Source organism: Ambystoma mexicanum, chromosome 7q, assembly GCF_040938575.1.
Source record: "Ambystoma mexicanum isolate Mex_15411 chromosome 7q, UKY_AmexF1_1, whole genome shotgun sequence".
Taxonomy (NCBI): Eukaryota; Metazoa; Chordata; class Amphibia; order Caudata; family Ambystomatidae; genus Ambystoma; species Ambystoma mexicanum.
Window position 1 is genome coordinate 180,031,707 of NC_090941.1, and position 26,256 is coordinate 180,057,962.

General features: G+C 51.4%; 1 protein-coding gene across 2 annotated transcripts in view; it reads right to left on the bottom strand.

Annotated features, from left to right (window-relative positions):
- The window catches only part of POGLUT2 (protein O-glucosyltransferase 2), a 637,125-nt gene that overhangs the window by 137,238 nt on the left and 473,631 nt on the right, over positions 1 to 26,256 (bottom strand). For both annotated transcript variants that reach the window (XM_069639036.1, XM_069639037.1), the window contains 2 exons: positions 21,669 to 21,878; positions 20,192 to 20,281 (listed from right to left, as the gene is read on the bottom strand). In XM_069639036.1, coding sequence (XP_069495137.1) covers positions 20,192 to 20,281; positions 21,669 to 21,878 — 300 coding nt within the window. The remainder of the gene's footprint in view (positions 1 to 20,191; positions 20,282 to 21,668; positions 21,879 to 26,256) is intronic.

Sequence of the window (26,256 nt, forward strand, 5' to 3'; positions counted from 1 at the left end):
GCCCATGAAAGGGAACCGCAAGCAGAAGCTAACCGCGTCTCAACGCGGAAGCTTCGTTCGTGTTGCTCGCTCCTGGTTTCCTGTGGTTCCTGCTTCCACCTTGCCTTGCCCCCAGCCTGCCTGGGTGCCCTGCTCAACCCTGGGTCCTCTTGGGCCTTTTTGCCTTGCCTTGCCTCCAGCCTGCCTGGGTGCCCTGCTCAACCCTGGGTCCACTTGGGCCCTTTTGCCTTGCCTCCAGCCTGCCTGGGTGCCCTGCTCAACCCTGGGTCCTTTTTGTCCTGCTTGCCTTCTGCCTGCCTGGGTGCCCAGTTTTGCCCAAGGGTCTCTTTGGTCCCACTTGCCCTACTTGACCTCCAGTCGCCTGGGTTCCTTGTTCTCGCCCTGGGTTCCCTTGGCTCCAGTTTCCCCTCCGACTCTCCTGGGACCAATTGGGCCTTTGTCTTTTTCCCTATTCCTTGGGCTCTCCCTTGTTGGTTTCCCTTCCCTATCTGGTTCCCCTTTTCCTGTCTGGTCCTGCCTGGTGCCTCGTCCTTTTTGGATCTACAGACCATCGGGCTAGTCAGCCATCTCCAAACCAGCTACCTGAAGTTCGCCTGAAAGTGTCTTCCTGCGGATTGGTGCCCCGACTTAGTCTTTGTTTGGTGTGATCCCGCGTTCACCTTGGACTTCACCTTGTTCCGAATCTTCAACCTGACTGCTGCCTCTCCTATCTGTGCTTGCACAGTCCCACCGTCACGTTAATCAGGAGAGTGCCTTCCGTGACGCTGGGAGTCTGTCCATCCTCCACCCTGTACCATTTGGGTGGTGGAGAGGCGGGTTCCCCGAGTCACACACTCGTCATTCAGCTGGCTACAGCCTGGCGGCTCCAACAAGATCCACATCAAAGAAAACAGGTACGCAGTCTTCACGTACATCCCAGCTTGACAGATTGAGACGCCTGCCTTCAGACCTTGAGATGGAGGATTCGCAAGAAGTGCGGAATGAGTTACAAGCACTCAGGGCGGAGATGTTCGCCTTACGCCAGGAAAATCAAACTCTACGCCAAATGATAACCCAAGGGGTTCCGAGTACCTCACAGGCGGAAGGATCCTTGGCACACACAACGCCCATCAAGTTTGATGGAGATCCGCGACAAGTAGCGGAATTCTGTAATCATTGTCGAATCCATTTTCTTTTCAGGTCGACTCATTTCAACAATGATAAGGCCAAGATTGGTTATATATTGGGGAATTTGACTGGCAATGCTCTGGCCTGGGCAACTCAGTTTGTGGTTACCAATAGCCCAATTTTGAATGACTTTGCAGCTTTTGAAAAAGCATTCCTTGAGGTTTTCCAGACGCCCAACCTGGCCTCCGCTGCGCAGAACCAGTTGATGGATTTGAAACAGGGGAACGCCGACATAATAACATACATTAGTTGCTTCCGTCTACTGGCAACCGATTCCCAATGGCCAGAAATCACACAAAAAACTCTGTTTCGTCGTGGGCTAAGAGAGGAGTTCAAGGATGAGTTACTCCATATACCCGAACCAGAGACTCTTCAACACTTAATCGAGCAGGTGCTCCGAATTGATCAGAGACTGGCAGAACGGAAGGCAGAGAGACGTTGGTTCGAGAGGGGCAGTTCCAGAACGACCAGTTTACCTGCCGGATCATTTGGGCCTACTGAATCCGGACCAGAGCCTATGCAACTAGGAGCTATGAGGGGTCCTTTATCAGAGGAAGAGAGAAGACGAAGAAGAACGTTACATCTATGTCTCTATTGTGGAGCTGCTGGGCATTTTCTGGGTACGTGCCCTTTACAATCCCAGAAGAAGAAGGCGGAAAACTAGAGGACCTGTCGTGTATTGGGAAGGCAGCGACAGGTCCCCCTCTTTCTTCAGACCTTTCCACGTTCTGTTCAGTTCTACATCCCATGCAACCCGCGGTGCTACAGACTCTGAAGATCCGAATCAAGTTGCCTGGCAGAAGTTTGGAGGTGTTTGCTCTGTTGGATAGCGGGGCTTCCGGCAATTATATTGATGAAACATTTGCCTCTGTGAATCGGATTCCACTCTTGTCCAGATCCACTGCTCTGCCTGTGGAAGTCATCGACGGAACTCCTTTGTCCTCTGGGCCTGTCCGACAATTCACAGTGGGTCTACCTCTTCAGATTGCCGACCATCTTGAAGATCTCGCTTTGGACGTCATTAAGTCCCCCACCTACAAGGTGGTTCTGGGCTTACCATGGCTGCAACACCATAATCCGGTAATTGATTGGAGAACGCACACCCTGACCTTTTCCTCTGCAGTTTGTGCTCAGAAGTGCTGTTTGTCCGAGCCGACCCGGGCTCCTTCGACCCCCTTGAACTCTAATGGTAGTGGGGTCCGTGTGTGTTCCATCTCTCATGTTCCTCAGGAGTACGCCGATTATGAGCACGTGTTTTCTGAACCGGGCGATATACCTCTACCACCACATCGCTCGTTTGATTGTTCAATCGAGTTGTTACCAAACTGCGTGATTCCCCATGGGAAACTATACGCTTTAACACGGGATGAGAAACAAGTGCTTCAGGATTACTTGTCGGATTGTTTACAGAAAGGATACATAGTTCCGTCTAAATCTCCCGCAGGGTTTCCCTTGTTCTTTGTGAAGAAAAAGGAGGGCACCTTGAGACCTTGTGTTGACTATCGAGAACTAAATGACATAACAGCTAAAGACCGATATCCACTTCCATTGATTCGCAATATCCTGGAAACCCTACATACTGCCCGGATCTTCACCAAACTGGATTTACGTGGAGCGTATCACCTGGTACGCATCAAGAACGGGGATGAATGGAAAACGGCTTTCAAGACATCATTTGGGCATTTTGAGTATAGAGTCATGCCATTCGGTCTGTGCAACGCCCCAGCCATCTTTCAACGGTTTATGGACAACATCTTTAGTGATCTCATTGGTTTGTCAGTCTGGATATATTTGGACGATATCTTGGTTTTTTCCAGATCCATCGAAGAACATGTGAGACATGTACGTGAGGTCCTTCGACGTTTGTCTTTCAACCACCTATTCGCAAAGGCTGAGAAATGCAGTTTTCAGCTATCCAGTATTGAATTCTTGGGATTTGTGATCAATCAGGATGGGATAGAGATGGACCCCAAGAAGGTACAAGCCATTCAGGAGTGGAAACAACCCCATGATGTAAAATCTCTACAACGCTTTTTGGGATTCGCAAACTTTTACAGGCGCTTTATCCCATTGTTCTCTCAAATCTCAGCGCCCCTTACCAGGCTGACCAGCAGTAAGATCACTTTCAGGTGGGATTCTCTCGCTTCTCAGGCGTTTGAAACCTTGAAGTCGGCCTTCATGGCCGCCCCGATTCTGCGCCACCCTCAGGATGATCTACCTTATATTGTAGAAGCAGACGCATCGAACTTTGCTGTTGGTGCAGTTCTTCTGCAGAAAGATCCAGAAACTTCCGTTGAACATCCGGTGGCCTACTTCTCACGCAAGCTGAGTCCCAGTGAAAGAAATTATGCGGTTATCGAGCGGGAACTGTTGGCTATAAAAACCGCGTTTGAGGAATGGAGGCATCATCTACTTGGAGCCCGTTTTTCGGTGGAGGTTCGTACTGATCATCGCAAACTGCAGTATCTACGCTCCTTGCAATGCCGAACGCCCCGACAGGCTAGGTGGGCCTTCTTTTTCTCCCCATTTGTGTTTCATGTTACATACATTCCAGGAACTGCTAACTTGAAAGCGGACGCTCTCTCTCGATCCCTGGAAAAAGAGGAAGAAACGCCCAGCTTGGATCAGCCACTGATTTCCCCTCAACATTTCTTATTGACTGTCATCTCATCTGCAGTCTATCGCTGACGCCACCTGGACGATCCTGAAAGATCGGCCCTTCTTCGGCATGAGTCCGTATCGGAACATGATGGACTCCTGTTTTTCCGGAAGAGGCTTTACATTCCCGAGGGTACGATTCGAGAGGGCATATTGCATGGGTTTCATGATTCACCCATCGGAGGGCATTGAGGGATGAGAGCTACACGTGAACTGATATCCCGACAATTTTGGTGGCCTAGGTGGGCTACCGACGTTCAGAGATACATCGAGAGTTGTCCCGTCTGTGCCCAATGTAAGGTCCCAAGGAGACGGCCTTTGGGATTGCTGGTACCAAGTGAATTAGCACCATACCCATGGCATACTATCGCCACTGATTTTGTGGTTGATCTACCTCCCTCTGACGGGTATACTTGCATCATGGTTGTGGTCGACAGCTTCACCAAATATGCTCATTTCATCCCATTCCACAAGATCCCTATGGCTGCTCAGATGGCTTCAGTCTTTCTCCACGAAATCTATCGATTACATGGTCTCCCAGAAAAGATAATCTCGGATCGTGGTTCTCAATATCTTTCAGCTTTTTGGAACAAGGTGTGTAGTCATCTGGGTATACGTAGAGCATTGAGTTCTGGTTATCACCCGCAGACCAACGGGCTTACTGAAAGGACTAATCAGACCCTGGAGGAGTACCTCCGTTGTTTTGCCAACGCCACTCAGTCCAACTGGAAGGCATGCTTAGATCTCGCAGAAGTATCCTACAACAACACTGTTCATGCTTCCATTGGAATCAGCCCATTCTTCTGCTCTACTGGTCAACATCCCAAATTGGTGCCGTTTCATCCTGTGCCCACCAGTACTGTTCCGTCTGCTGATGTCCTGGTCTCAACCATTCAACGACAACAAGAATTGGCACGTGAGATCCTGAAGAGAGCCAAGGAACGGATGAAGGGCCAGGCTGACAGGAAAAGGAGTTTGGAACCAGATTTTCAAGTGGGGAATAAGGTGTGGCTGTCCTCCAAAAACCTGCCACTTCACAATTTACCGGTTAAACTAGCTCCCCGGTATTTTGGTACGTTCACGATAACCGAACGGTTATCCTCCGTAGCCCTCCGTCTCCAGTTGCCTCCCTCTTGGCATGTACACCCTGTTTTCCATGTCTCCCTTTTGAAGCCCTATGTGGCCGATCCCTATGGTCGGTCCTGCCCTCGCCCTGCCTCTGTCCTCGTCCAAGGGGTCCCAGAATTCGAGTTTCAGGAGATTTGCGATGCCCGCTATCGCATGGGGGTGCTTCATTTCTTGGTGGATTGGAAAGGGTACCCGGCTTGTGATCGTACTTGGGAACCTCATCAGCATGTGCACCCTCCCCGCCTAGTGCAAGAGTTCTATGATCGGTTTCCTTGGAAACCCGGGGCCCCGGGTCTTCCTGGGAGGGGGCATAGTGTCACGCCACTTTTGGGGAGACCGAGGTCCGTTGCGATCACTCTCCCTTCTCCCTCCTGGCGGATCTACCCGCGCTTTCGCGCCTGGGCAGCCGCCAGGAGGAGAGCTTCTGGAACCGCTGCTGGAGGGTTGCGGCGCATGCGCGGGAAACCGCTGTCTCAGTTCCGCGCATGCGCCGTAGATTGGGCCTGCGCTTTGGGAAGGGCTTGCCTTCCAAGCCTCGTTTCGGGTCCGCCGGCACCAGGAGACGAAACGGCTTGCGTTTCAGGCCTCGCGGGTGCCGGCGGCCCATAAAAGGGAACCGCAAGCAGAAGCTAACCGCGTCTCAACGCGGAAGCTTCGTTCGTGTTGCTCGCTCCTGGTTTCCTGTGGTTCCTGCTTCCACCTTGCCTTGCCCCCAGCCCGCCTGGGTGCCCTGCTCAAGCCTGGGTCCTCTTGGGCCTTTTTGCCTTGCCTTGCCTCCAGCCTGCCTGGGTGCCCTGCTCAACCCTGGGTCCTCTTGGGCCCTTTTGCCTTGCCTTGCCTCCAGCCTGCTCGGGTGCCCTGCTCAACCCTGGGTCCTTTTTGTCCTGCTTGCCTTCTGCCTGCCTGGGTGCCCAGTTTTGCCCAAGGGTCTCTTTGGTCCCACTTGCCCTACTTGACCTCCAGTCGCCTGGGTTCCTTGTTCTCGCCCTGGGTTCCCTTGGCTCCAGTTTCCCCTCTGACTCTCCTGGGACCAATTGGGCCTTTGTCTTTTTCCCTATTCCTTGGGCTCTCCCTTGTTGGTTTCCCTTCCCTATCTGGTTCCCCTTTTCCTGTCTGGTCCTGCCTGGTGCCTCGTCCTTTTTGGATCTACAGACCATCGGGCTAGTCAGCCATCTCCAAACCAGCTACCTGAAGTTCGCCTGAAAGTGTCTTCCTGCGGATTGGTGCCCCGACTTAGTCTTTGTTTGGTGTGATCACGCGTTCACCTTGGACTTCACCTTGTTCTGAATCTTCAACCTGACTGCTGCCTCTCCTGTCTGTGCTTGCACAGTCCCACCGTCACGTTAATCAGGAGAGTGCCTTCCGTGACGCTGGGAGTCTGTCCATCCTCCACCCTGTACCATTTGGGTGGTGGAGAGGCGGGTTCCCCGAGTCACACACTCGTCATTCAGCTGGCTACAGCCTGGCGGCCCCAACAAGATCCACATCAAAGAAAACAGGTACGCAGTCTTCACGTACATCCCAGCTTGACAGAGAAGAAGTTTAGACCATTCTTGCATGGATCTACTTTTGTGACTCAGTCTGACCACCAACCGTTGAGATGGTTAATGCAGATGATGGGGGAACATCCTAAATTGTTAAGATGGTCAATCAGCCTACAGGGGTTTGATTTTACCATTGAACATAGGTCAGGGTGTAATCACCAAAATGCTGATGGTCTCTCCAGAAGGTTTGACCGACTGGATTAAGGAGATTCATCCAGGGGTGGATTAAATCCTCCTGTCCCTTAGTCTGGGGGGGGGGGGGGGTGTGGGGTGTTGGGGAGAAGTCTCATAAATGTGATAATTCCCTTCACCTTCGAGACCCCCAGTAACTTTGCTGGATTTTGAGGACTTGATTTTTTTTACCTGGAAAGAGTGTGTGCCTTCTTTCCCACTTTTTCATGTATTTTGATTTGTGTTTTACTCTTGTGTTCTTTGATTATGGGGTTTTAGATAACGCCATAGGCATAATCTTTTCATGTGTGTTACACAGCACCCTCAGTGCAGTGTTACAAGAAGTATTTTAGACCGCCAAAAGGTTTAAATACCTTCTCTGGGATGAACTACTGTTCCCCAGAGAATGTAAAGTGAAATTGACTTTACTAGTCTTTCCAAATTCCTAGACCCAGCACACCCTATCTTACAATAGAGTACTGGAGGGGTTACCTAGTATCCCCTGTGTCTAACTACTCATGTAGCAGATTAATGCTACTCCTTCCTATCGAAATGGCTGGTGGCAGTGGTTTTACAATGAACTACCATGATTTTTCCCGACCGTGAACAACAGGAGCTAAAAATCAGGGGAGCCATGTTTTTCAAGATGGCACCTTAAGCTCTTTTGTTTAAACAGGCCCCGACCTTTTGGAAAGGTCCTTCTGGAGTTTGTCTCTGCACACCAAACCAGGTTTTGTCCCTTTGTTCGTATGCCTTTGGTGGGCTTCAGGACTGAAGACCGTCTCTGGTGCCCGAGTGTCTTGGGTGGGCAGGAAGTGAGGAAGGTGCCCGAAACTCCCTGTGCTTTGTCTCCTAGGAGACCCAAATGCACTCTCGTGTGATTGGCTGGCTGACTGTCCAGCAAGGACAGCCAAGCTGCGGGGTGAGTGACAGCTAGGCTGGAATGAAAGGGAGAAAACTTTTAAAAGGCGAGTCTCTTGGACTGGAAAGCAGAGTCGACCACTGGAATGAAAAAACCAAAGAAGAGCTTGACGAGGATGGCTGCTGCAACTCCTGGACCGTTTGTTTGCCTGGTGAAGCCCTGCTGCAGGTCCGAATTGCCAAGTTCATCTCGACAGAGAAGCCCCTTCAAGGACGACTTCTTCCTTTGAGTTGGTGGGACCAATCAACTCGCAAGCCACCTGGATACCATTCTCGGAGCTGGTTAGGTTTAACCAGGGGGAAGGACACCAGCTTCAGTGCTTGACGACACCTACTCGAACTGAAGTGACTCCATTTTGTCAGCTTTGTCCGACAATCCTGTGCAGTGCAGGAGTCCCCCGACGTCCTCCCTCTTGTCCCCATGACTGAGGCTCAGGAACAGTGAGATCTGCAGGAACTGCCAGGAACCAACGTCTTCAGCTGCATCCTGTTCTTCATATTAAAAGGTACTGTGCCAACCGATTGAGAGAACGCTTCTCTCGTGGTGAAAGTTCGTGGAACTTCCCCAACTTGCAGGCATAATCCGCTTGTGACCCAAAATATGATTCTTTTTCGTACAAACTACTTCTAAGAACTTTTGCAAAGACTTTACCGTTTACTTCAAGAGCTGCTCTTTCCTATCCACGAAACTAGTCCATTGACTTTGGCCTAGGCCTATTGAACTGATTCGAGTCCTCTAGTGAACAGAAACTATTTGCACTGCCTACGAAAGTATTTGTGATCTATTCTATTAACTTGTGCTTTTTAATCCCATTTACAGTAACAAATGCCATTTTGCTCCTATTTCAGGGGAGCCTAATTTACTCAGAAACGTATTGGTTCAGTACTGAAGTGTGTTTGTGTATAATATTAAGTTGCCTCCTTCTAGTGAATGTTTTCTAAATGTTTTCTAAATGATTGTGCTAATAGGTTAATAAGTGTTTTACTAAGAAACCTGGAGTGTAAGTGTCTACTTGAACCACTGTGATTCTAAGACCTCAGTGTAACATCCTTGTACTGCTCACATTCCCTCTTGAGATAAGCCTGGCTGCCCAGCTCACTACCAAAAACTGTAGTACAGACTTCTACCAAAGGTTGGTTTTGCTTACATCTGTAGTCCTAATTGTATGTGGTGGTCCCAGAGGGTACTGCATGCAATTCCGCCTGACAGAGGTCCACTCAGCATCCCAGAGTTGGTGGGCAATTCTGCATGGGAGGCCATCCTGAATCCTATATCCTATAGGCTCACCTATAAATCCAGGTATTCCAAATGTAGAACAGCAAATGTCCCATGCCTCCCTTCTTCCAAGTCCAGCATTAGAGAGGAGTGGAACAGTTGCGGCACATCATGCAAGCGCTCTTTCTGAGCTCATGGTTCTTTGGGAATACATGGGTACATTCTGCCCTCAGGCAGTATGGCTTGTGGCAAATGCAGTTCTCCACCGATATGATTCTACAACAGTGGAAACGGATTAACTAATGAATGTTGCTGAACGTTCCTCACATACCTTTTACTTTAAGATGCAGAAGACATCAAATAATACATTTAAAATCTATTCTTTCCATTTACCAGCAGTATAACATCTCATAGGTCTATTCCACACCCCCTTAGGTGCACAGAAAATAACCACATTTTACTGAATCCAGCTAAAGTGCAATGCTGCCAAATAATACCCATTAAATGTGATCACAAGTGGCACCGTCTCGATTGCACACAGTATCACGTTGTTACTACTTTGTATCACATTGTTGTACTTGAGCCATCAGGGGGCTTACCATTTCAAGTCTTCTCATTGAAGAGGTCTGGCAATATATAGTCAGTACATTTTTCATCTCAGCTTCTGTCAGGTACAGTCTTCTGCACAAAGATAGAGATAAGCACATACTAAGACAATAGGCCTCATTGCACGGTGGGCGGTACCCATGGCGCTATTAGCACCATGGCTACCCCCTTACCGAATTCCGGGTCCGTGTTCCCGGAATAGGGACTTACCGGGTCATTCCGACCTTAGAGGACCCGGTAAGTCCCCATTCCGGGAACCATTCCCCATTCCCATTTGAGCCCCCATAGGGCTCAATGGGAATGGGGAAGTAGCTAATAACGGTACCGCAATTTGCGGTACCGTCATTAGCTCTGAAGTCCCTTAACGGATCCCATCCTTAACACCAGATCAGACCTGGCGTTAAGGAAGGGACCCCGCTAAGGGACCTCGTAGTAGGGTGGTAAGGGATTACCGGCACCGGTGCCCTTACCGGTGCCGGTAATCCCTTACCGCCTACCGTGTAATGAGGCCCAATGACTGTTCAAGTTATTGTACACTATTTATGTCATGAGAGTGATGGATGGCAATGAAGATTTGGTCTTCCCACCATTGTCCCAGACTTACAAAACTCGAAGTCAATAGAAAAGAAGTCACTACTAAAAGAATACAATTGCCTAATCATCAATGTCTCCAATAGGCAGACGGCTATTGGTTTTGCAGCATTTGGTGGCACTAGTGCCACCTATGTGACAAAGCATTGTTACCATAAAACAGAGAAGCAAGGGTTTTCAGAACCAGTATATCCGGTTCACATGGTAACTGGCAATACTCAGGCATGACTTTACTGCATCACAAAATGTAATTTTTTTGTGTCCTGCCATTTAAACTAATCTGTTTTACAATAGGTGTGCCAATCAAACAACTTGATGAAAACAATTTGCTTTCATCCGGTTTGGTGGCACAGGGATACTTCCTTTCCTAGTTGCAAAGTCCCCTCCTGTCTGTCACCATGTGCCAGAACCCTTCCATCAAAGCATTCAGGGCAATTATCCGCCCTTGTAAGGAGCCGCTCTCCCTGATCCTACCTCGAGGCAAAACTATGCACCACTCTACACTCTCCCAAAGTGCTTGGCCGACATAGCCCCAACCCTCCCCATTCCTTTCTTATTTTGTAAATGACCCTGGAGGCACACTGAAGGGGGAAACAGCGCCATTCATCATCTCAGCTTTTTCTTTTATCCCTCAGTGCTTGATGTGGTGGGGTAAAAGCACAAGCAGTTCCCTCCCTGCTAAGATATGTGGCGGAACAGGGCTCAGAACATGCTCCCCTCCCCTCCCAGACACCCGTGCACATGCAAGAAGTCCCCTCTCTAAGCCCCACCACTGGAAGCCATCTTCAGATTTGGTAAGCACGTAAAGTGGCAGTATGACCAATAAGTGCCGCAGAGGGGCCTGAGGGAGGGTTTGCATGTGAATCCATGCCAGACACATGCTGGAGAACAATAGTTGCAGGTAAGTAACTTAAACCTTCTCCAGCATGGGGTGTGGCATGGATTCACATGCTCGTGAATAATGAATACACAGCAGTACAACATTACACAACCACAGGAGGTGGCAAGGCTCAACAGAAGCAATTACTCTTACCTCTAGAACAGACTCACCTCAAGCGAACAGGTTGCGTAGGACTCTGGACTCCTCCCTGGAATCCCTGTCAATGCAGTAGAACTTCGTGAAGGTATGCGTGGACAGAAAGAAATGCTGTCGTTGCAGCGATCGCTCTAGTGGAGTAAGCTCTCTGACGGCCCGGCAGCGGTTGTTCACCAGGCTATGACTGTGCATGATGCAGCTGGAGGGCCGGCTCAAAATAAAAGCCTTGGACAAGGCCTTTCCATGGTTTACAGGACCAAAGTTCACAAACAATTGAGAAATCTTCTGAAAACTCTTTGTGCGTGTCATGTAGAACTTCAAGGCACAAGCAATGCCCAGTGAGTGCAAAGCCCTCCCCACCAGCAACGTAGGTTTTGGGGAAGAAAACAGGTAACACCAAAGGATCGTTAAGGTGGAAATCAGATGGAACCTTTTGCATGAAAGAGGGGTGTGTACGCAGTACCACCCTTGATTTGTGGAAAGTCAGATATGGTTGCCTGCAGGACAGGGTCTGGATCTCCCCCACACGTCTAGCAGAGGTGATGGCCACAAGGAAAGCAGTCTTCCATGAGAGAAACATGAGTGGGGCCAGATGCATAGGCTCAGAAGGTACCCCCATGAGCCTCGACAGAACCACATTGAACTCCCACGCCGGAGCCTTCAACGGCAGGAAAGATCGGAAAAGTCCTTTGAGAAACTCCTTGATGAGCCTGTGGGACCACAGCGATGATCTACCCAGGGATATAGTGTAGAGTGAGATGGCGCCAGACGCACCTAGATGGATACGTGAGCCAGCCCAGCTTTTGCAAAAGAGAGCAAGTATGGAAGAATCTGTGGTGCCATGACCCTCAGAGGAGTAATCTTCTGCAACCGGCACCATGTAGCAAAACGCTTCCACTTAAGGCAGTAGCACGTCAGAGTCAATGATGCCCTGGCCTTGGCGAAGACTTCCCTGCAGTCCGATGGTAACTCATAACCTCTAAACTCTAAGGCTGCAGGAGCCAAGCCTTCAGGTTCAGCGATCTTGGGTCGTGATGAAGGACTGCGCCTCCCTCTGTAGTTAGAAGGTCCGGAAACACTGGCAACTTGACTGGGGGCCGACGCTGATAGGCTGAGAAGGTCCGGATACCAAAGCTGTCTCAGCTCACTGGGGCGATGAGCATCATCTTGTATCAACACTGTCCGAGTGTGTTGATGGCACATAGCAGGAGAGGGATCGCATAAAGAAACAGACCTTCGACGGGAAGAACATTGTCCCCCAAGATCCTTTGCTGGCGGAATCTGCTGGCAAACTTCCAGCATTTGGGAGTTCACAGATGTGGCGAAGAGATCGATCGGGGGTCTGCCCCATTTGACGAACAGTTGGTCCACCTGATCCTGACAAAGTTCCCACTTGTGGCAAGAGCGCAGTTCCCTGCTGAGGGAGTCCGCGATGGTGTTCTTGATGCCTGCCAGATGGAGCAGGATGAGCAACGTTCGCCCTGCCCGATGGCCCAGTCCCACAAGTCCTACGCTTCCTTGGAGAGCGCCGGGGAACAAGTGCCCCCTTGCCTCCTGATGTAGAACATGGTGGTAGTGTTGTCTGTGAAGATCTTCACCATCTTGCCCTTCAGAGACAGTAGGCAAGACTTGGGTGCCCAGAACACTGCCCGTAGTTCCAGGATGTTCGATGTGCAGATCCTTCTACTCTGGGAGCCACAAGACTCTGGCATGTAGACGTCCGGTGTGAGCCCCCTAACCTTCCAGAAAGGCGCCGGTGGTGACCGTCTCCTGGTATGGCAGGGTTTGAAAACATGTGCCCTAGGCCATGTGGGAGAGCACCCCACACCACTGTATCGCCCGCCGGAACTCCTTGTTGAGAGGGATCTTGTCCGTGAAACTCCTGGATACTTGTATCCAATGTGCATCCAAGAATTCCTGTATGGGTCACATGTGCAACCTGCAGAGACTGACGAGGTAGACATAGGACACCACCATGCCCAACATTGTCTTGATGGCTCGCACTGTGGCCGTCTTCGTTGACGACAGTCGCTGCATCTTTCCTTGAATGGCTGCTAGTCTCCTCTGAGGGGGACGCCAGGCAAGTCACTGTGTTTGAGTCTTGTGCTGAAGAACAGCGCGCTCTGCGATGGTGCTAAGCAGGACTTCAGTTAGTTTACGGAGCATCCCAGCTCCATCAGCAGTCAGACGCTCTCCTTCGTGTGCTCGTCGGCCAGCTCCCGAGAGCTGGCATGTACCTGCTAATCATCCAGATACGGGTATACGTGTATGCCCTGTAGAGGCTGATGGGCCACCACCGGTGCCAGGCATTCTGTAAACACTCTTTGGGTAGACTTCAAGCTGAATGGTAGGGCCTTGAACTGGTAGTGTTGGCCTTGCCCCACAAATCGTAGGAACTTTCGATGTTTCCTGTGAATGGGGACGTGGAAATACGTGTCCTCCAGGTCCAGCAACGTCAAGAAATCCCCTTTTTTCAGTTGGCCGAGCACATGCTGCAAAATGACCATCCTGGATTTTTGGGACTTGTTCAGATGTCGGTGGTCCAGGATGGCCTCCAGCCCCCGGTCTTCTTTCTTACCAGAAAGTATCTGGAGCCGTTGGGGAACAAGCTCTATCGCCCCTTTCTGTAACATGGCTCGCACTTCTTCCAGGAGCAGAGGGATGTGCTGCTCCTGCCAGGCAACCGGTAGAATGCGTGGGCACCTGCGTTGCAACACCAAGGTGTGCCCCTGGGCGAGAGCGTCCAGCACCCATCTGTCAGTGGTGATCTTCTTCCACTCGCTGACTAACTTCAGACGGCCTCCTACCAGGGTGCACGAGTGGGGGCCCAATGTCCTTGTCGGTTCAGGCTTGCGTAGGTGCCGGAGCCCTGCTTGTTTGCGGCGGTGTAGCTGGCCTCCACTACAGTAGGCCTGGGAGCTGCCCCTGTAGGCATCCTGGGTGGAGCATAGGGGAGGTTGCCTGTAAGATGTGGAGAAACCTTTAGACAATCTACTCAGTTTCCCCTGGAGGAGTGAAAAGACGACAAGCAATGCTGCTAAAGGGTGCCAAGGGAACATGCCGTCTCATTATATGTCTTTATGGATTAGAGGGACTCGTCGACCGACTTCCCAAAAAGATTTTCGCTGTCGAAGGGCATGTCCAGCACCATTGCATAAATGTCCTGAGGAAAGTTAGTGGCTTTCACACATCCCTGTTGACGCAGGCAGACTTTGTTCCCCCATCTGCTGGAAACCTGTGTCAGTGATGTCCCACACCACTTGCCCTTCCTGAAAGAGGGTGAGAGCTTCCATTTTCTTGTCTTTGTGGAGGAACTCCAGGATCGGGCCCAGCTTGCACCACAGCTCCCTGTCGTACCGGGCCAAGATAGCCAGGGTGTTGGCTGCCTGGATTGTGGATGCCGCAGTGTAAATTACATTCTTACCCATGGCGCCAATCTTCTTTCCCTCACTGTCCAGGGGAATCTACGACAATGAGGCTGGGTTAGCCAAACGTTTCCTTGAGCCAGCCGACACTATAGAGTCAGGCGATGGTTGAGACCTCAGGCACTTGCATGCAGAGTCTGGCACCCTGTATTTCTTCTCCAAACTGTCTTGCTTGGCTGAAGCCACGCCTAGGTTCTTCATCTGTTGCTCACCCACGAGCACGGACACTCCAGCACCTACCACCTCTGCCCTCTTCCTTGCTGCACTTGCACGTTCTGAACACTCACAAGGCATATTAGGTTCATCCTTTTTCCTCTTTGCCTCCACCGTTTTAAATATTTTTGTGTATTTTAATATGTTTCACTTCTTGTTCCCTCCCTCTGCCCTGTCGGCGCTTTGAAACAGTATGTACTTGCTGTATAAGTACCTAACAAGCTAACAAATACATGCATGAAGGCCAGGTCCTCCTACCAAATGTCGTCCAGAAAAGGTAATAGCATGATAGTCTTCCTTTTGGACTCTTGCCGCTGATACAAGAAACCCTCTTTCTTGGTTTCCGCAGGCGCTAGCTGGAACAGCTCAGAGGCTCTGGAGACCATGGAGTGGAACGATCCGACCTTGTGTGGAGAAACTATGAGGAGCATCCAAATGCGGGGATTCATCGTCCACCGAGATAAAGTCCTCATCTTCATCGGTTCCTGTGACCCTATCCGTACCAGTGTCCGTATCCGGGTCCGCTGGAGGAGTCTGGAGTCGACGAAGTGAGAAGGCTGATATGGAGGCATCGAATAATGCTTTCTCTTTTTACGTGGCGGCTGATCAGGAGCCTGCAGCATCACGGGTGCTAGTGCTAGGGGCAACCTCTGCTGAATCTCTGACACCAGGGTGTGGAGAGTCGACAGAATGTCCACAGAAATGTCCCTTGGCTGAGCATTTAATGAGGGAGCGCTAGGCCCTGCGCCGCCATCGTCGTCATCATCCTTGTGTACCGTATGAACGGACTCTTGGTCGTCGTCGTCCATGGGTTGAACACCAACCTGGGAGGGCTGTTTCGGGGGCCTCCTCGTCCCTCCCCCTTTTTCCCTCCCTAAGGGCCTTGAACCGGTACCTGAACCGGTGTCTTTACCTCTCCAGGGGTACTTGCATCCTTCGCCGATGCCCCTGGAGCCGTGTCCCAACGTGGTGGCAGGGATACCCTCTGCACTGCAGGAGCCACCCTCGTAAGATCGGTTCACACTGCTGCTGTGGTTGTCACAGTAGATGTCAACGAAGTGGCCATGGAGGACTTTGGCTGGGCCTGTGGAGCCTATTTGGGCTAAGCAGCCTTCTTCTCTTCCTCCGGCCTAGGCCTGTCTGATTTCTCCCTTAACTTGGCCGGGGTGGATGACTTCCTCTTTGAGGAGGAGCTTGATGGCAGGCTGGCTATGGAGGCGGACCGCGATGGTGATCGTGGCCTAATTAAATAATATCCGCGGCAGCTGCAAACCCGGTGGATTCGGACTTGCGGATCTTGACCTGATCTTGGACACCCACGGATGGGACAAACTCAAAAGGACTTAGAAGAGTGCTCCTCAGACCGGCCAGTCCTGGGGGAGGCATGCTGCTGCTCGGAGCACAGGGCTGAGGCCTTGCTCGAACTGAGCATGCGGCAAGCCTGCTATGCCTGTTCTTTTTGGTCTTCTTCGAAAAGCACAGGCATATCTCGCACTCATCCTTATTGTGATCCGAGTGCAGGCAGTAAAGACACTGCAGATGCTGATCTTCCACAAAGACATTTCCGTAGGCTGCATTTGGTGCAGGGCCTGAAGAGGGTCCTTCCCTCCTCCTCCTCCGACATGATCGGATGGCACGAAGTAGGCCCAAGATGGCCTTCTGGAAACCTCAATGAATGCTCGCCCTTGAGGGGCGCAACACTTCACAGACAAAGGATCCCCATTGCCTGCCGATGAGGAAAAGAGCACAAGGGCTCTTGGACACAAAAATCTAACTTTTCAAACATACTAAATAGTTTGGCGAGCAAACTCGAGGACTCCTAACACTGAAGTGTGCGGTAAATATCTTAAGATGGCAGCCAGAGGAGGGGCTTAGGAAGAGGACTGTTGGTTTAGAGGAGAAATACAGCTTTAGAGTGAAAGTGAAACTGTTTTTTTCTTTTACCGATGATTTCCAGCCTGACGACTGGGAATATTCATGGGCATGTGAATCCGTGCCAGAATCCATGCTGGAGAAGGGTAATAATCACAGCTTTACTGTTTAACCAATGTATGTAATCATGGAAAATATTTTAATCTCTTCTAATGAAGGGGGCTGAACCTCGGAGCCAACATTAATTTCCTCCCCTATTGCTGGCAGTCACCAATGATGCATGGGCTGTACAGAGTACTCTTTGCTATGCCCTCTTATGCTAGGTTATTGAGTCCAAACTAATCCAACCCGATCTCACCACTTCACCCCACTACTCTAGCCGACACCCCCTACTCAACTTCCCACTCTGACCCAGCCCCATCTCTATCCCCTTGCCTGCCTCTCTAGCCCCCACAATCTTCCATCTCCTGCCATTCCCCACTGCACTCTACCTCCCACTCTACTCGCACCACTGTCCACCGCTGCCCAACCCTACGCTACCCCCACCAACCCTTCATTACAACTCCCTGCTCGCACCCTGCCTTCATCACATCTTTAACTCCAACCACCCCCTTTTCTCAGCAGGCTACCACCAACCTTCCTCACTACTCTACCCATCACACTCCCTTAGTCCTCTAAAACCCACGCATCCTCAGCCCTCCAAGCCTTCCTCACCCCTTCTACACCACCCACCTTTCCTCACCCCTCCTTACTCCCACCTACCAACCCTTCCCCGCAGCTCCCTAACTTCAACCACCCATCTACTCTACACCACTACCCATCCTTCTGCACCTCTCTACCCCACTCACCCACCCTTCCATGCCACATCTGTACCCCACACTCTTCTACACCACGTCTCTATATCCCCACCTACCTGTCCACACTCGTCCCTACACCACCACTCTCTACCTCCACCCACCCATCCACACTCTCTATCCCTCACCATTCCATACCACTCTAACCCCATCTGCCCTGCCTTCTTTAACCTTTATTCCAACTCTTCCTCACTCCTATATACCATAACCCTCTACGCCCGCCCACCACACCACTCTACCCCAACCCATCCCCCTACCTCACCTTCAAACTACCCAGACCTTCCCTACCTCACCCCTGATAACCCACCCATTCTAACCCACACCTGTCTATCTCAAACTTCACTCACCTCTTCCTACCACCGCTCATCCTAGCTCACCTATGCATAAAATGCTTACCACTGCTTACTGCCTCCCACCTTCGCTGATCACTTCTCCCTTCCACCCTAGCTCACCTTTACCCCGCCACCATAGCTCACCTCAGCCTTCGGGCAGTTCTCGGTACTAAAAATAAATGCAGCTAAGTCAAAGCTCCTACCCATGAGGGTCCAGGACCTGTGGTTGGACCCCGGGACAGGTGTGCGGGGATTGCGGTGGGGAGGGATTCCATCAGGTACTTGGGGGTAACCCTGACTAGAGATCTCTCGAGATTGGCCCCGGTGAACTATGGGCCTATCCTGGCGGGGGTTACGTCTGACCTGAGGAGATGGGATGGTATGATTCTGTCCTGGTATGGGCGCATGACAGCGATAAAGATGAACGTACTGCCGAGATTACTATATTTATTCACTGCGCTCCCAACGGAGGTCCCCGCCCAGTTGCTCCGTGATCTACAAAAAGCAATCCGCGAGTTTGTATGGCAAGGGAGGGCCCCGAGAATAGGAAAGGCCACCCTAACACTACCCAGAGAGGAGGGCGGGTTCGGACTACCGGACTTTCTCCTTTACTACCGGGCCGCCCAGCTGCGGGTCTTGCTGGAGCACATGAAGGAGGGGATGGGCACCCACTGGTCATACCTGGAGGACATGGACGCCCACCCTCTGAAAGTGCGCGACCTCCTGTGGCTGCCGCGTAGACTCATCCCTAGCAAAATGAAAGCCCACCCAACCCTGGGAATACTTTGGACAATCTGGAAAGAGGGACCCACAACCTCATACCTCACGACATGGCCCTCTCCAATGTCTTTGCTTTGGGGCCACCCGTTCAAATTAGGTAGCAGGGGATTCAGGAATGCCCAGTCCTGGTCGGACGGGGGTCTGGAATGGGCGGGACAACTGTTCAAAGAGGGCGAGTTCCTCGAATACGAGGCCCTGCGAGATGCACTGGGGCGGGAGTCCCTTTCAATCTTTGAATATCTGCGCCTGAAGGGCATCCTTTGTGACCAAACATGGGGCCAGAACCTACGGAGACAGCTGACCCCCTTGAAAAGTTCCTGGACACGGCCACATCAAGGAAGGGGGCGGTCTCCAAAATGTACCAAATACTGAACACTGTTAACTTGGAGGGGAGAAGAGGGTTTCGAGGGTTTTGGGACGACCTGGCAGGAGAACCACTCACGGAGGAGGCGTGCTCCAAAGTCTTTAAGATAGCATTTCATGGGAACCTATTTACATCGGACATGAAGCACAACTTCAAGATTCTACAGGGCTGGCACAGGGACCCGTTGAAACTGTCCAAGATGTTTTCAGGAGTGTCCCCCAGATGCCCAAGGGGTTGTGGCCAAGTGGGGTCGAGGGGGCATATGTGGTGGTCCTGCCCCAAGGTGCAGGAGTTCTGGGAGAAGGTACGGGGGTGGATGGCCGAGGTCACCGAGGAACTAATCCCACTCAACCCCCTAACGATGTTGCTGGGCCTCCCCCCGGAGGACACTGAACTGTATAGGTACCCAAGAATGTGGGAGACGATGTTGCGAGCGGGCAGAGTGGCCCTGGCACAAAGGTGGAAGAGCCCAGAGACCCCATCCAAGGAAGATTGGCTTAAGAAACTCAAAAACATGTTCTTAATGGACAAATTGACGGCCATGGTAAATAACGAATTGGGCTCCTTTCAGGCTAACTGGTATGGGGTCTATGGGGCATGGGGTTGGGATCCCCAATGACAATATGAGTACACTCTGGCAGGATGGCGGTGGTGGGTTTGGAATGCTTTACTCAGGGATGTAGGAGTAGCCCAGGACCCGGGAGACAGCGGATCTCACTCAGCCAATTTGGACGCGAGAGTATAGCATACCTCTGTGGCAACGTACAACGAGCTACGATGACAGCTCCAGCTGTTCGACTTTTGAAGTGACACTGATCTGGGGGGAGGGGAGGAGTTGGGGTGGGGGGGGAGGTGGGAGAGGGAACCTGGGGGTTTTATGACAATGTTAAAAGTGATGATTACGACGCTCCCAGCGTTGCCGTTTGTATTTTTCTTCGAAAAACTACCAATAAAACCAAAGTTTAAAAAAAAAAATGTCCAAACACTGGGTTTCCTGACATGCAACTTTCGTAATGCACATACTGAAACGAATCCCGTATTCTTCAATGAAGATATGTCTACTATGTCTATTACTCATGTTATTTGTCTGCAAGCACCATTTTGCAGACATGTTTGCATTAACTGGCTAAGTAGAGTTCAAGTATTTACTGCATTGTTACCTATACATGTAAAATACAATAAACAACTCCAAACGTCAAACAAATTAGCGCTGTCAATGGTTTCACATGTTTCTGGGTTTTAAACATCCGTGCAAGCATAAACAGTTTAGAGCCATAGTCCCCCAGTTCAAATCTGCCACAGGAGATACTTACTTGGAAAAGCTTGAAATAGTAACAAAATATTCTATCACCCATGAGGTTATTTCTTGCAAATTCCTGTCCTGCTTTCGCAATGTTCCTGGCCTGTTTTAATCAGAGGAAACCGTGTGAGTAAAGACCAGAGACCACAAATACTGCTGCATTACAAAATTAAATAGCAATACAAAAGCCAGGTACATGTGACCATCAGTTAAATTGCATGGATAATAAAACAGAAACAAAAAGGGGGGTTTTCGTGTGCTTCACTTCAGACAATACATGCAAGCAATAGAGTGCAGAGCTTTGCATTCATAGGCCAGAAGGGCAAAGAGTCTCTTTGCAAACATGATCAAGATTGAGCATTTTCAACCAGCAATTTCACATGAAGAAAGACACGTAAACACTGATAGATTATGCTACTAAACATGGCAAGAGGGGCGATCTAGAACCCGACAGTCACCACATTACTACCGCCACAGTATATACACAGGGCACAACTTGAAGTGTGGTGGAATTTGCCGTCTGTAAACCTATATCATGTAGCCTGTGCATGTTTCTTTCATTTCTATTGTGTATTGATAAATAATCACATTCAACTACAAGAGGAAAATAAAATAAATAACATCAGCATAACGTAGAAAAAAAGGAAACTAGCGGATAATATAATTGGTTCCATGTGACGATATCCCCTGAAAAAAAGTCGCCAGATAGGCGACTTTCTTCCCTGCACCCCTAAAAGCCTTCCTCCACATATTCTAGGACCGGTACAATTTTCTATTCTAACTCCAGTCGTAGAATATTTGGGGAAAGTGCCTGGTTTTCATGGGAGTGCACATTCGGGGAAAGGTCTCCCCGTGGGGACCTTTTCCTAGGTGACATTATCACTGGATACCATATAATTGTGGTTAGCATATTTGCACTTTGATAGTTAAGCAAATCATACAAATAATGTTGTATGAGGCGAGGACATGATAGGTTATTTATAACGCGCTGAATACTCGGAGGTTTTCTAAGCGCTGACCAAATAAACCTGTGGTGTTCTGTGCCGTCTTGCTTCCAAGGCGAACACGTTGATCCTGAGCTATCCTTGTGAGACAACCAAGAGCAATTCCAATGATTATCGTTAATTAAAAAAACGTTCATCCCTCACTCTTCAGTGTTACATAAGTGACCCTAAGTGGCACATGTTTGTCCGGACATGGGTGCCAAGCTCGCTGTGCTTAGTTTCCCAAACTACACCTCACTGATGACACACAACAATGCTAAAACATGACTGCGGTAGCTTGTTCTCTTGTGCAGAAGCGATGGCCCGTTTGTACCAGACAGCCCCTTCTGTGGTGGGACATGGTCTGAATGGTTTATGGTCTTCCACCCTGTGTATAATAATCCACTTTCATGTAGGGAACAGACAATCGCTGGCATTTATCCAATAACATGCAAAGCACAGAATGAGTGAGCCCGGAGCACCGTATACCATAGGAATAGTACCCACCTCTTCGTCGTGATCTTTGGCCCATTTCAGTTTCTCTAAAAGATCACTTAGGTCTCTTTTGAACGGAATGTAATGTTTCCACGGCTGCAGCTCATTATAAAAATGCTCGTAAAAGATGGACTCCTGCTTCAGAATGACGCCGTTTCCTGCCAGCAGGTAAGGCATTCTGTAGGCTGCAACGGTCCCATCTATATTGATCTGATATTTATACTGGGGGGAAAAGACAACAAACTCAGTCCCTTTATATGTAAACACCAACAATACAAAAACAAGCCCTGGCAATGCCAACAGTTTGGGCTTTCGTGAGGTATAGGTCTAAGTCAGTCAATGCTTGAGCATCTTCTTCCAGGATCAAATGTTATTAGACCTGGTGATGAAGGAACAAGTTACTTACCTGTAACTTTTGTTCTCCAGCATGGGTCTGGCATGGATTCACATGCTCATGAATATTCCCCGTCGTCAGGCCGGGAATCCTTGGTAAAGAAAAAATCAGTATCAGTTTCGTTTCTGATTTATCTTTCTCAGTAGTAACCAATCACTGATCTCTGGGTCATACTGCCCCCAGCCAATGACTGCCCTCTCCCTAAGCCCCGCCTCTGGCAGCCATCTTCAGATTTGGTAGCACGCAAAGTGGCAGTATGACCAAGTGAAGAGCCGTAGAGGGATAGGAGGGAGGGTTCGCATGTGAATCCATGCCAGACCCATGCTGGAGAACAACAGTTACAGGTAAGTAACATGTTCCTTCTCCAGCATGGGGTCTGGCATGGATTCACATGCTCATGAATATAAGAACACACAGCAGTAAACACATGCGCAACCAAAGGGAGGGGGGAAAAAAGGCTCAACATTAAGCATTACATCAAAACTCAACATTAAGCATTCTTACCTCCTCACCAGGCTCACCTTAGGCAAACAGGTTGCGCAGCACCGCTTGGCCGACCCCGGACTCCTCCCTGGAATGCCGTTCGACGCAGTAGAATCTCGTGAAGGTGTGCGTCGACCTCCACGTAGCAGCCCTGCAGATGTCCAGCAGGGGCACACCAGACAAGAACGCCGTGGTAGCAGCGATAGCTCTGGTCGAATGGGCTCTCGGACGGCCAGGCAACGGTCGGTTAGCCAACCGATGACAGTGCGTGATGCAGCGGGAGAGCCATCTGGAAATGGAAGCCTTCGAGAGAGCCTTCCCTTGGTTCACAGGTCCAAAGTTCACAAAAAGCTGTGATGTCTTCCGAAAACTCTTCATGCGGTCCACGTAGAACTTCAGCGCTCTAGCCACATCCAGCGAGTGCAAAGTCCTCTCGGCTGGTGACAAAGGCGACGGAAAGAAAACAGGTAACACCAAGGGCTTGTTGAGGTGGAAGTCCGACGGCACCTTGGGCATAAAAGAGGGGTGCGTCCTCAGCACCACCCTCGTGTCGTGAAAAGTCAAGTATGGAGGCTTGCAGGATAGGGCCTGGATCTCTCCCACTCGACGTGCGGAGGTAATGGCCACAAGAAACGCAGTCTTCCACGACAGGAATTTCAACGGTGCCGCATGCAGGGGCTCGAATGGCGCCATGGGTCAGCACCACGTTGAGTTCCCACTCCGGGGCAGGGGCCTTCACCGGCGGGAACGATCGGAACAATCCCTTCATAAATTCCTTCACCAGGCGATGGGACCACAAGGACGCCCGTCCTGTGGTTCTGGTGTATTGGGAGATCGCAGCCAGATGTATCTTGATGGAAGCGTGAGCCAGTCCAGCCTTGGCCAGCGACAGTAGGTACGGCAGCTCTTGAGAGGCTGTAATCCGTGGTGGGTTAATCTTCTGTGCACGGCACCAGACAGAGAAACTCTTCCACTTATGTCCGTAGCACTTGAGAGTTGAGGACGCCCTGGCTTTTGCAAGGACCCCTCTGCAGTCAGCCGTGATATTGTACCCTCCAAACTCTAGTGCTGCAGGAGCCAGGCCGGCAAGTTCAGCGACTCCGGGTCGTGATGAAGTATGGCGCCTCCTTCTCTGGAGAGAAGATCCGCGTCCGTCGGCAGCTTGACTGGTGGGGACGCTGACAAGTCCAGAAGGTCCGGGAACCAGATCTGTCTCGGCCACGCCGGTGCGACTAGGATCATCCTGCACCGGGACCTCTTGAGCTGGTTGACGAGTCAGAGCAGCAACGGCAACGGAGGGAACGCATATAGGAACAGGCCGTCCCAGGGGAATGAGAAAGCATCGCCCATGTTCCTCGGCTGGGGAAACCTGCTGGCGAACCTCCGGCATTTGGAGTTCGTCGCCGTTGCGAACAGGTCGATCTGTGGTTTTCCCCATCGTCGGAAGAGTTGATCCACTTGATCCTGACGTAGTTCCCACTCGTGGCACGAGCGCAGCTCCCTGCTGAGTGAGTCGGCGATGAAAGGGCACCAGAAACATCCCTTGGGTGACAGATCCTGAGCTTCCTGCTTCCGGATGTAGAACATTGTGGTGGTGTTGTCGGTGAAGATTCTCACCACCTTGCCCTTGAGGGACGACAGGAGAAAGGACCTGAGGGCCCAGAATACTGCACGGAGCTCCAGGATGTTGATGTGGATCGTCTTCTCCTCCGGGAGCCAAAGGCCTCTGGCGTAAAGTTCTCCGGTGTGTGCTCCCCACCCTTCCAGGGAGGCATCCGTCATCACCGTTATCTGGTGGGATGGGGTCTGAAAGTCTGTGCCTGCCTCAGATGAGCGCGGGTGCCCCACCACCGGATCGCTCTTCGGAAGGTCGTTGAGCGGGATCCTGTCCTCGAAGCTGCCCGTCGCTCGGATCCAGCGGGAGTCGAGGAACTCTTGCAGAGGGCGCATCCGAAGCCTGCACAGGTGCACGAGATATATGCAGGAGGACATCATCCCGAGGAGGGACTTGATGGACCTCACCCTCGCCACGTCCGTGGCCAGCAGACGCTGCACCTTGCCCAGGATGGCCTTTGTCCTTTCCTGCGACGGTGAGGCGAGACGCGTCACTGTGTCGAGCTTGGCTCCCAGAAACAGTGCGACTTGTGACGGGACCAGGTGGGATTTAGGAAAGTTGATGGAGAATCCCAGGTCCGTGAGCAGCTGGATGGTCTTTGCCGTGTGATCCACGGCGATCTCCCTTGTCCTTGCTCGGATGAGCCAGTCGTCCAGGTAGGGGTAGACGTGGAACCCCTGCTGGCGCAGCCGCGCCGCCACCGGTGCGAGGCACTTGGTGAACACCCTGGGTGCCGACTTCAATCCGAACGGGAGGGCCTTGAACTGGTAGTGCCGTCCTTGGACCACGAACCTGAGGAACTTTCGGTGTCCTTTCAGAATGGGAATGCGGAAGTACGCATCCTCCAAATCCAACGACGACAGAAAATCGCCCTCCTCCAGCTGTCCCAGCACGTGTTGGAGGGTGACCATCCAGAACTTCTGTGCCTTGATGTACTTGTTTAGTCGTCGCAGGTCCAGGATGGGGCGCCATCCCCCGTCTTCTTTTTCACTAGGAAGTACCTTGAGTATACTCCGGAGCCCCGCAGCCTCTTCGCTCAATGGCACCTTTTCTGAGCAACACTAGTAGTTGAGGGACGTGATTTTCCTTCCTGGACACGGGTGGAATGCGGGGGCACTTTTTTAGAAATTCGAGGGCATGCCCCTGGGCCAGGGCGTCCAGCACCCAATGGTCGGTGGAGATGGACTCCCACACGCTGACTAACTTCGCCAGCCGGCCTCCCACTGGGGTGCTTCGGTGGGGGCCCGACACCGCTGTCGGTTCAATCTTGCTTGGAGGATGCCTTGCCGCCTTGGCCTCCCTGGCGACGACGGCGGGGCCCACCCGACTTGCCTCGTCCTCTATAGGCTTCCTGAGACGAGGAGCAGGCCGCTTGGCGGTACGTAGAGGAGCCACCGCCGAATCCCTTGGAGGCACCCTGCTTGCCTCCGGTGCTCCGAAAGGATGGCCTTCGTTGCCAGATAACGCCTAGGGCCCTAGCTGTCTCCGTGTCCACCTTGATGGCTTGGAGGGACTCATCCACCGTTTTCCCAAACAGGTTGTTCCCGTCGAACGGCATGTCCAACACCTTGGCTTGTACATCCTGGCGGAAATCTGTCGCCTTGAGCCAACCTCGTCGTCTAAGGCAAACGCTGTTGCCTAGCTGGCGGAAACCGGTGTCGGCAATGTCCGTTGCCACCGTAATGGCGTGGCCCGACGCCACTTCGCCTTCTTGCAAGATCTCCAGGGCCTCGGCCCTCTTGTTATCCGGTAGAAAGTCCAACAGGGGGGGGCGATCTTGTACCATAGCTCCCTGTCGTAGCGGGCCACGATCGCAAGGGCATTGGCCGCCTTAATCGTTGTTGCCGCCGCCGAGATAACTCGTCATCCCACTGCATCCAGCTTCTTCCCTTCGCCGTCAGGCGGGGAAGTTGACGTTGAGGCCGATGCCCCCCCCCGCTTTCTTCTTGGCTGCCGCTGAGACAACCGAGTCAGGGGTCGGTTGTGCCCTAAGGCACAAAGGGGCCGCTTCGGGAACCCGGTACTTCTTCTCGTACCGATCCCTCTTGGCAGGCGTCAGACTGGTTCTTGAGAAGGGCGAGACCCTCGTCCCAGATGTCATCAAGCAG